General features: G+C 43.6%; 1 protein-coding gene across 1 annotated transcript in view; it reads right to left on the reverse strand.

Annotated features, from left to right (window-relative positions):
• Positions 1–11,867, reverse strand: part of SIDT1 (SID1 transmembrane family member 1) — a 90,907-nt gene that overhangs the window by 19,078 nt on the left and 59,962 nt on the right. The window contains exons 11-14 of the mRNA XM_045785163.2: positions 3,806–3,877; positions 2,370–2,515; positions 1,421–1,494; positions 343–409 (exon numbers count right to left, since the gene is read on the reverse strand). Of these exons, the coding sequence (XP_045641119.2) occupies positions 343–409; positions 1,421–1,494; positions 2,370–2,515; positions 3,806–3,877 (359 nt within the window). The remainder of the gene's footprint in view (positions 1–342; positions 410–1,420; positions 1,495–2,369; positions 2,516–3,805; positions 3,878–11,867) is intronic.

Here is an 11,867-nt window from a genome sequence, read left to right on the forward strand (position 1 = left end):
CTTCACTTATTCTATTCATTACCCCTTGATACTCAGAAGTTCAGCCTGGAAAATGACAGATAGAGCTGGTAGATATTACAGCTGCAGGAACTTAAGGTAATAAGTTCGAATTGGGTGACAAAACGATACAAGAGGTCCCAAGACCTTCTGTGATGAAACAATTGGGAACTAGATATAAAGGTCCATCAAAGATGAAGCAAAGGACAAGTCCATTTGGAACTGAAATGGGAAATTAATACTTGGACTGAGCTCAAGTGATATGTACCTTTCTCTGTAAGTCATAGCAAAGATCTCTCCCTGCGGTACGAAAGCTGGGCTTCTGGGGTTCTGGGCAGCACTTACTGTCTGGTAGGTGATGACCAGCTGGATCACAGGAAGTGCATAAAACACGGCGATGGTGATGATGTTCCTACGCCAGCAGAAAGAAATTAGCAATGAAATCTTTGCTCAATTTTTTAAAAAAGAATCCTTCCACCCCATAACTCCCTAGTTAACTTGTAAAAGTAACTAGAAACTGATGATAGAGTTCCTGTCTCTCCAGCGTTCCACTACTACAATCACTGGTAAAACTATAAATAATACTTGCTTCTGCTTTACCCAAATTATGGATGAGGGTCTATTTCTTTAGACTGTTGTCTGATTAAAAGTATTCCGAGTGTAAGTAATGGGAGATGGCTCACATGAAGGGATGTGGCTCTCTAAGATACCTCTTAGCTCCAAAATGATGGTCCCACTGTGAAGTTCCATGGGGCCCCCACTGCTCCTTGCTTCCCTTGAATATCTGTACCCGAGTGAAAGGGCGTCCTTCCAGAGAAAAGAATGGAAGGGCTGTCACAGCATCAGTTTGGGGTTTCTGAGCGTGGGTGGGGGAGTATGTGTGTGGGGGTGTCTCCTGCCAGGCAGCTTAGCCTCTCGGTTTGGAGAGAAGCTGCATCTAGGTGCTTGACCACCACAGGTCTATTTGTCACTGGCTGGGGTACCATCTCCTTTCAGGGCGGTTTCCAGCTACTCTGAGATGCTGTAGACCTCCAGTCCCTGAAATCACTGGCTCTTCAAAGAGCCAGGCCGGGTGAGAAGACGGAATACATTATAAGAACATAAAGGCTCCAGTTTGGCGTGTCTCATGGAAGGTAGTGACATATTATTGCTACGTGGTCTTTCTGGAAATGGAGTTGGTGTGCTCCCTAAGCATATGGGATTCTACCATCATTCTCATTTTTACTTTGTATGTATTTAGTTTAGGGCTGGTTGCCTTTCATAGTTTATTTTTGTTTTTCTTATAGAATGTGGGATGAATTCTTGAAACATCTATGCCTTTGCCTCATTAAATGGAAACTGGCGCCGTAAGGGACTGTGGCTTTCACTCAGAAACCTTTCATTTTACTTAAGGGAACTGTGGTCCTAGTAGTCATCCACTCACCAAAAATAAATCTTGTATTTTTTGCTGACAATTCTCCGGTCCTTCCTGGACAGATCTGACAGGTAAAGGAACATCTAGGATACCAAATAAAAAGAGAATGCAAAATCGTATTTGGCTTTTTTTTTGCAGAAGAGACAAAGGGGAACTTTATAAAATTTCAATCCAATCCCTTGCTAGGGATTAAAATTATTTAATAAAACTTTTCTTTCACTTTTTCCCCCACAATACCTCAATAAAAATCCTAGTATTTTTTCTGAAATCATAAGAATTGGCTGATGCGGAAAACCTGTTGGGAGTCTCAAATGCTTCCAGTATCTCAGGAACTGGTTTTCAGTTTTCAGAGATGCCCACTGTGTGGTTCTCGAATGATAGGATCGAAACTGGACAATCTACTTTCATTTCCCTTACTGACTACAACACGGTAGAATAAATATATGCCAGAAAGAAGTGAGCTTTGCTCCTGAAGGATGATATGTGCAGAACCAGGGAGTTTTCCCAGGTATACCCTTCCCTGAATCTTTTCTTCCATCTGCTGGATCCCTTCTTCCCTTATGGTCCTCAGTCAGTCACTTCAGACCTTGAGTGTTGTTGTTCTTGTTGTTGTTGTTTAAAGTTTCATTTATTTAAGTAATCTCTACACCCAACATGGGGCTTGAACTTACAACCCAGAGAACAAGAGTCGCATGCTTTTCCTGCTGAGCCGGCCAGGCGCCCCCAGACCCTGAGTAAATGCTCTGTTCTGCTTCACGTTCTCACTTTCTTCCACCAGGAGGAAATGCTAATTAGCAGAGTATTGCTTTTAGCCTGTAGTCATGTTTTATCTCAAAAGCCCTCAGGGAAGTTTGGTTTCCCTTGAAAGGAAAAAAATAAGGGAAACTGAGGTCTGCTGAAGGTGTATTTGACTGTTGAACTTTCTGCCCTTGCCCAGAGTTTGGCCAGCCAGCAGTACCTTGGTCCGGATGACGTTCTTATCACTCTCGATGTCTGGCATGGTGTCGAAGTCACTCTCCTCCACGGAGCTGTCTGTGTCTGACTGGCATGTCTGCCCACCATCGGAGGAGGACATCTGCCTGCCAGGACTGGAGCTGGACTCCTCTGAAACAGAGAAAACTCAGGAAGGACCCGTACAGCCCATTCCTCTCTGCAAAAAAGCACTGTGCTGACTCATTCTTGAAAATGTTGTGTTGGTAAAAATGAACTCATTACCCACAACACATGTTCTTTCTCTCAAGTCCCCCTCAATGGACTTCTGATTTTCCTCTTCTCCTATGTTTTATATTTAAATTGCCTATTTCTAGGGCTAAATACATATTAAGAACATAAAGGCATCTGCACTGTTAAAGTATTTGGATGCAAAAAATAAGATTATGCTTATACGTCATGTTTCATATTTTATAATATGAACATAAATACATAAACATACACATGCACAGTTATGTATAGCGCCTACCACGTATCCGTGTAAGCACACACATATCCAGCAGCTATACATCGCTAGTGGATAAAGTCTTTGTACACCGAAACTCCCCACATGCCGTATCTATGATTACATCATGAGAACAACACACTCGGGAGGAAGAATCCTCGTGTTCTCGCGAATGTTTCCCAGAGCAGATGGGAATTTGTGCGGCTTGATGAGCACATGAGCTGAGCCTACCTTCCGCTTTATTTCTTCTGTTCAGAGAGTTTAAAAAAAAAAAAAAAAACCACCACCACAACAAAACCCTGTTCTTGCAGAGCCGGAAATAAGTAGCCTGCATGAAATCCACATGCTTCTCAAAGGTACAGCACACCCGAGCAGGAATAAGGACTCCCAGCCCCTCTGCCCTGACATTTTAAGCGAACCATTCATAGACCCACAGGAATTCTGTCTCTTTCAGGCCACGCAATGAACACTGGGCGGTTGCCATGTGAGTGACTAGGTTCGATTATGAAGTTAGCCAGCATGAACGATTGTCAGGCTACGGCCATGTTCACCTGCAGCACAGCCTTAGTCTTCCGATCACCCTTACTCCACTGAAACCTGAGAATGAAACAGCTGGTCAATTGATGTTGGGCTCCCTGACATTGACTCTGACACATTGTTCACGCCCCGAACTCAGGCTGGGTATGAAAACATCCCCACTGGGACCTTGGGAGTCAATGGCAACCACCACAGGGAATTCTGCTCACATGTGACTGGCACAGAAGAACAGAACTGGAGAGGGTTCGAGCTGGAAGGAGCCTTCCAGATCACCCAACCGAATCATCTTATAAAGGAAAGACAATCCTACATGATGACTGCCTTGCCCATCTCACAGTCAGTAGTGGCTGAAGGGCCCTTTGTATCCTAGTCTCTGGAGAATTAGGAAATACTTCAATGAATGGACTCATTGTAGGAAATACCTATTGCCCCGTAATTGCTTCCTTCAGGGGTGCTGGCAGCAATGGGATGTGACACCGCCATATTTCCAGAGCCTGTTGGAAAGAAATGCAGAGGACAACACTTTATGTCCAGTTGCCAACACAAAACAACAACTCTAAGTAGTTTGAATCATCAGGCCACAACATTTTAAACTTAATTTTCTTTTTACTCTAATACAAGACTCACTAAACGTGACCTCTAGGCCAAATCTAGCCAGCCACCTGTTTTTGTGCGGCCCTTGAAGTAAGAATGGTTTTAAAATTTTTAAATGGTTGAAGAAAGAAATCACAAGAAGATTTCATGACAGGTAAAAATTATATGAAGTTCAAATTTCAGTATTCATATATAAGGTTCTATCGAAACACAGCCACGGTCATTTGGGTACGACTATGGCTGCTTTCACTATAGCGGCAGAGTTGAGACGTTGGGACAGAGACATCTAACCTATTTGCTCTTCGGCACTTTACAGAGAAAAAAATCTTCCGGTTCCTGCCTGAAGGGATTGCAGAATCACTAGAACAAAGGAGCTCAGGCCGTGAAATCACTTTGAGGCAGGCCGCCACTGAACAGAAACGTAGAAATAAACTCCTCTGATCAAAGCACTGTAATTTGGAGGTTTTAAAAATAGCATTTAGCAGTCCCCTGACTCTCTGTAGGATGAGCCCAGATAGGGAGAAATTACTGCACTCCTTGGAGCAATGAATGATGACAACCGAGCTAAGGATATGGAAGAATATGAGATATTTTGAGAGAGATTTCTGGATCCATTGCCAAATGTTTGTTGGCAGGGAGAGAAAAATAGGATAAGATAATGTTCCTTAAACTTTTCCACTGAGGTACTCCTTGTGGGAGCCCAGGAAGTGAACTCATCCTTGAGTCTGGTGGTGTCCTCTGGAGCCAGGCCACCACAAGTACCAGAGAGAAATAGCTCCCCACCGTCTCCTTGGTTATCAGGCAAGATGTTACTCATTGAGTTTATCCCCCTCTGAGGATGAGGCCGAGCTGAACAAGGAGAGGAGAAGCCACGAACAAGCAGCGATGGAGGCCATTTCTCTGACTCTGACTTAACGCCGCAATGTTTCCAGGAGCCACAAGCCTCTTTGGAGATGCAGGAGAATATTCCTTCACCGGCTCCTTCTCTTTGTCAAGGATCTGGGATATTGTCAGGCTGGTGGAAGTTCAATATCGTATCTCTCTTCTGAGGTGAAGTTGCTTGTATCACATTACAGGCAAAAAAATCTGTGAACTGGTCAGTCTCGGATACTGTTGCAGGGAAATAAATTCCCAGTGAAGACACATAACAGGATATTCTATAATATCCTCGCTGTAAATATATCTCCATTTCTTCACAGAAAATGCACTTTGTTATAGCTTACATTCATGCTCTGGTACGTAACACATGTAATGGAACCAAAAGCCTCCAACAGGTCATTTGTCACAGCCAACTCTCTTCCCCCAGCTCTTAAACTTCATTAAACATAAGACATAAAACATAACAAACAAAAAACATTAACGTAAAACATTAAAAACAAGCCAATTTGTAGGCTTTATCATGTTTTTTACTCTTCATGTGTCCATTCCTTCTCTTCATGAAGAAAAATAATTAAATCCTGAGTTCAAAATATTTAGCCAGATGATGAAAGTTGACCTTAGAGACTCCATTTCCTTCCTCCTTCCTGAGCCAACTCTTGGCTCAGCTGGACAGCAAGGCCTTTGGCTAACACAGCGCTCCCCGTGGGCAAGGTTGTTTCCAGGCCCTCAGAATGCAGACTGTCCGTAGGCCTGGGGATTCCTTGATCTATTTCTCATCACTTCAAGAAAGTAGATGTTCCTTGGCCCTTCTTGGGCTCACCCGTAAATATGTAACATGGTGTCAACACCCTTGATGCTTTTCATCCAACTTCAAGGCAAACGAGCAGGTTATTTTCAGACTCTTTTAAGTGTGAGATACTAAGTTTTTTTGTGCACAATAGCAGTGTCATGTGGAGATGTTGTGTACAATTTGGCTCCTTGACCTGGGACAGATTTGGCCATAGTTACAGCACAGAGCTTTGCTGCTGCTTCTGCTGCTGCGACTACTGACTATAACGAGTCCCACTTACTATTCCCACCACCACTAGTACTGCTGCTAACTCATGCTCCCTCGCTATTACTGCTGCTGCTACTACTACTACTGGCTAGTGTTTACTGAACACTTACTGTATGTCAGACACCCTTTTAAGATCTTTATAAGAATTTACTCTTTTAATTTTTCAACAGCCCTATGAGGTGGGTACTATGATCACCATTTTAAAATAACAAAAGGGAGGCATTTGAGAAATCAAGTAATTTGCCCAGAGTCCCTCAGATAGTGGGTGGAGAGTGGTTCATTGTATTAGTTTCAGTTAAAACTTAGCTGCTTCTTCTTTTTGGTGGGGAGAGAGAGTGTGTATGTGTGAGTGTGAGCAGGGGGAGGGTCAGAGGGAGAGGGGAAGGGAGAATCTTAAGCAGGCTCCACGCCCAGCATGGAGCCCAACTCAGGGTTGGATCTCAAGACCCTGAGATCATGACCTGAGCCGAAACCAAGAGTCAGGTGTTTAACCGACTGAGCCACCCAGGCGTCCAAAAACTTATCTTCTTCTTTTTTTGAAAAGATTTTATGTATTTATTTGAGAGAGAGAGAGAGAGCATGAGTGGGGGGTGGGGGGGAGGGGGCAGAGAGAGAGGGAGAAGCAGACTCCCCGCTGAGGAGAGAGCCCAACGCAGGGCTCAATCCCAGGACCCTGGGATCATGACCTGAGCCGAAAGCAGACACTTAACCGACTGACCACCCAGGGCTCCCAAAACTTATCTTCTTAGTTGAAAAATAATACAGGGATTTTCCTTCAAAATGTGAATATCTGGCAGCAAGGGTGTTACTTTCACGGAGTGTCCGAGAATATCTTTCAAAAGAGACAAGGAGTTTGAGGCTTATTTGCATCGCACTATAGCAAGCTGATACTTGAAAGAAGTATGTAAGCACAACATTTGCTCTTAGGTTGTCTGCTGCCGCTTGCCGGTGACGCTCTCCTGGGTCATGTCGGTATCTCGTTCTGTCGAATTCAGCAGGGAGTCTCACAGAAACCATGGTGATGGGCTCATCCCAGGTGATGCGGTCCTGTACCTTTCCCTCAGTGTCTTCCACATTTTTCTCTTTCCAAGCTTAAGCTCCCTCTTTTTAAAAATTTCTGTTCAGGGTTCCTGGGTGGCTCGATTGGTTGGGCAACTGCCTTCGGCTCAGGTCATGATCCCAGGGTCCTGGGATCAAGTCCTGCATCGGGCTCCCTGCTCAGTGGGGAGCATCTCCCTCTGCCACTTCCCCAGCTTGTGCTCTTCTGCTCTCTCTGTCAAATAAATAAATAAAATCTTTTAAAAAAATTTCTGTTCAAGTGTAATTAAATACAGCGTTATACTAGTTCCAGGCGTACAACCTGATTCAACAATTCTGTACATCACCCAGTGCTGATCATAAGTGTACTCTTAATCTCCTTCAGCTATTTCCCCCGTCAGCCCACCTACCTCCCCCTGGCAACCACCAGTTTATTTTCTGTACTTAAAAGCCTGTTTTTTTAATTCATCTTTTTTTCTTTGTTCATTTGTTTTGTTTCTTAAATTCCACATATAAGTTAAATCACATATTTGTCTTTCTCTGACTGACTTATTTCACTTAGCATGATACCCTCTAGATCCATCCATGTTGTTGCAAATGGCAAGATTTCATCTTTTTTAGGGCTGAGTAGTGTTTTTTAAAAAGACTTATTTATTTATTTTAGAGAGAGCGAGCGTGTGGGGTGGGGGAGGGACAGAGGGAGAGAGAGAGAATCCCAAAGAGACTCCCCACTGAGCACAGAGCCCGATGCAGGGGTCAATCTCACCACCCCAAGGTCATGACCTGAGCCGAAATCAATAAAGGACTGAGCCACCCAGGTGCCCCTGAGTAATATTCTATTACACACACACACACACACACACACACACACACACACACACCACATCTTCTTTATCCATTCATCTACCTATAGACACTGGGGCTGCTTCCATAATTTGGTTAGTATAAATAATACTGCAAGAAACATAGGGTATATATATCTTTTTGAATTAGTGTTTTCATTTTCTTTGGGAAAATACTCAGTAGAAATTACTGGATTATATGGTAATTCTATTTTTCAATTTTTGAGGAACATCCATATTTTTTTCCATAACAACTGCACCAATTTGCATTCCCATCAATAGTGCATGAGGGTTCCTTTTTCTCCACATCCTCACCTTTTTTGATTTTAGCCATTCTGACAGGTATGAGGTGATATCTCATCGTGATTTTGATTTGTATTTCCCTGATGATGAGTGATGCTGAGCATCTTTTCATGTGTCTGTTGGCCATCTGGATGTCTTCTTTGGAAATATGTCTGTTCATGTTTTCTACCTATTTTTAAATTGGATTATTCATGTGGGCGGTTTTTATTTTTTATTTTATTTTATTTTTTTGGTGTTGAGTTACATAGGTTCTTTATATATTTTGGATATAATCCCTTATTGGATAAATCATTTACAAATACCTTCTCCCATTCAGTAAGTTGTCTTTTTGTTTTGTTGATGGTTTCCTTTGGTGTGCAGAAACTTTTTATTTTGCTGTAGTCCCAAGAGTTCATTTTTGTTTTCCCTTGCCCGAGGAGACATATCTCTAATGTTGCTGAGGCTGATGTCAAAGAGATTACTGCTTATGTTTTCTTCTAGAAATTTTATGCTTTTAGGTCTCACATTTAGGTTTTTAATTCGAGTTTATATTTGTGTATGGTGTAAGACAGTGGTCCAGTTTCATTCTTTCGCATGTAGCTGTCCAGTTTTCCCAGCACCATTTGTTGCAGAGACTGCCTTTTTCCCATTGCATATTCTTGCCCCCTTTGCTGTAGGTTAATTGACCATAAATGTGCGGGTTTATTTCTGGGCTTTCTATCCTGTTCCACTGATTTGTGTGTCTGTTTGTGCCAGTACCATATCGTTTTGATCTCTACAGCTTTGTAGCATATCTTGAAATCTGGGATTGTGTTACTTCCAGTTTTGTTCATTCTTTTCAGGTTTGCTTTGGCTATGAGGGGTCTCTTTGGTTCCCTACGAGTTTCAGGATTATTTGTTCGAGTTCTGTGAAAAATTGCTGTATTTCGATAGGGATTAAATCTGTGGACTTAAGCTCCCTCTTTTTAGCCATTAACCTATGTCCTTTTATAAAGGTGTCATTTAAAAATATTAAATGTGTAAATAACAAGTGAAGAATGACACTAAAATCATAAAACCCAGAATTTTGGGCATTTTGGTCTAATTGAGCAGCCCTCTGCTATGAGGAGTAAAGTGTGCATAGGAAAATGCTAGAGTTTGGTTGTGGTAGGAGGTTGACATGATTTGTGGGAAGCAATGTTTTTGTGGGTGTCAACAAAGGGGAAAAAGACCACAAAAGCTAAAACCGAAGCAAGTGAGCAAAAACAATCACTGTTTCGTTAGGTGAAGCTTCATGAAAAAGCAAAAGCCAGCTGTGTGGGTCTGTTCAGACTTGGATGTGTCACTGACTCTCCGCTCAGCTCTGGCAACACCCGCGCTTCTGTGACGGGCAAGAGCATCAAGATTTTCACGGGCGATACAACTGCCTGCACGTAAAGATGCTTTAACTCTGTGGACTTCTGTCGGCACGGCTGAAATAGGAGATTGGCCAACACTGGATAACTGTATTCTATTAATTTTTCTAACGTCTAAGGCCTTCACTGAATGCAAAAAAACAAAGCATTATCTACCAAACTTCAAATACACCTGATGCTCCCAGAAGGGGAGTTATATTTATCTTTAACTCTATATGGTATTTAGAAAGAATTAAACACAAAATACCAGTTTATAGGACAGACCAAGATGTTCTGGCTGGGAAGAAGTAAACATAGAACGTTGTGAATGAGCTCATCTTAATGAAGAAACTCGTTCTGGCATCTTTTTTTCTGAGCACGAACCCATTGCCATCTGTTTACTTTACTAACGTTGAATAAGCTATGCTCACATGCTGGCTTTTTATGTTAAGTCCTCAGTGTGGGGAGAAAAACTTCATTTTGAGCATGTTTGGAACTTCCAGAGATTTCGTATTTATAATCGTCCTGCCTTCTTCTGTCTCTGGACTCAGGAGGTTGGAAGCTGCAGAGGGAGTCAGAAATGATGCGAACTCATTGCCGAGAAGTTTCAGTTCTATGCCAATAGGCTACCTAGCCCCAAAGTTTCAAAAGCTGGGGAGAGAGTTCTAGTCCAAGATGGCGACATAGGAAGACCCTGAACTCCCCTCCTCCACGGACACACCGAATCGACACCTATTTATAGAGCAATTCCTCCTGGAGAGCTGAGGGCTGACAGAGCAGCTACTGCACAACTAAAGACAGACCAGCTAGAAAAACAAAGACATGCTAACGAAGGACCCTGCAGGAACTGCAGTGGGAGGGATGGTTCTGAGGGACCATGAGAAGGTTTGTCTGCCTTGGGGCACAGACAGAAGCCATGGTTTAAAAGGGCAACCAGAATAGAAAAGTTCCAGCCTTACAACTCCACCAACGCTGGGAGAGTACTGGAACCCTCTCTGCTGGGAGGAGCTGGCAAGGGCCTCGGTTCACTGACCCCTCCACCCGGCCAGCGCACAGGGGAGCAGGGTCCTCGGGGGGCAGAGCTGGCCGGCCTCCTCAGCGCACAGTAGTTTTAGAGCTTCTCTCTTCAGAAAGGTAAATAAACTTTAAATATAAACAGGGACGCCTGGGTGGCTCAGTCAGTTAAGCATCTGCCTTCAGCCGGGGTCATGATCCCGAGTCCCACGTCAGGCTCCCTGCTCAGTGGGGACCCTGCTTCTCCCTCTGCCTGCCGCTCCCCCTGCTTATGCCCTCTCTGTCTGACAAATAAATAAAATCTTTATATATATATATAAAGATTTTAAGGATTTTATTTGTATATATATGTAATATATATATAAATAATATACACAAAGCCTTTCTACTCTATTAAAATTTGCCACCAATGTTAAGCTTACCTATTAAAGAGAATGTTTGTGAGGAAAAAAAAAAGATAGGCATCCCAAGTCCCCAGTGACAGGTTGGGTAAAAATCTCCTCTGTTTTGGCATTCTTTTTAACCTATCAATACTCCATGACCACACTCCCAGATTTCAGCATGGAGAAGAAGAAATACAAGTCATGCCCACCTGGTCACTTTCTCATTACCCCACCCCACTGCCATCTTCCTCCCACCATTCCCCTGGGCTGAGTGAAGGGGGCTTCGTCTCTCTCGCAAGACTTCTCCCTGCCTCATCTTCTTGTTGTGGTAGCATTTGACCTCTCCCTTTCAGAGGTCTAGGTCCACACTGATTTGGGCGGACACCATGCCAAGTCTAATGGGATCCTCCTTCCCTTTCAGACACTTCTCCTAGCATTTTTTCTGGCTCCCAGCCCCCAGGATATTCCCTGTAGCTCTGAGCTCCGCAGAACTTCCTGTAGCCCCCACAGTCACGCAGATTCTGGCCCTTGGGAAAGAAAGACATTTCCGTATCCTTGCTCCTCAACAAAGGTTCCTCCCCTGAATGTCTCCTCTTAGCTCTTGGACAGGTAGTGGCCTCACTTGCCTCTGTCTCTTGCTCCAGGCTGGTTTCTCAATGCTCCATCTGACGTGCTGAAAAGAGTTGCTAACTGGCCCTTTCCTAGGGTAGAGTGTATCTTCTCTGCTCTTCAGCACGCAGGTCTCGTCTCACTTGCTGCCTTGTGCTGTCTTTCCAGTAGAGCCTGTCTGCATAACAACGGCTCCTTATTTCTCCCTATTTCAAAGTCCTTTGTGGGGAACAATCCTATTCCCTACTTCTGACTAAGCTGGGATTTTGTTCAGGTATCCTCATCTGGCAGTCTGTGTGTTTAAGTCAGATATTCTCAACTGGGGGGTAGAGGTGGGGGGCGCCATTTTGCCCCCAAGAGGACATTTGGCAATGTCTGGAGACATTTTTAGTTGTCACGGGGATGGAGTGTAC

This window comes from Ursus americanus, chromosome 4, assembly GCF_024610735.1.
Source record: "Ursus americanus isolate L20-20 chromosome 4, mUrsAme1.1.p, whole genome shotgun sequence".
NCBI classification, from domain to species: domain Eukaryota; kingdom Metazoa; phylum Chordata; class Mammalia; order Carnivora; family Ursidae; genus Ursus; species Ursus americanus.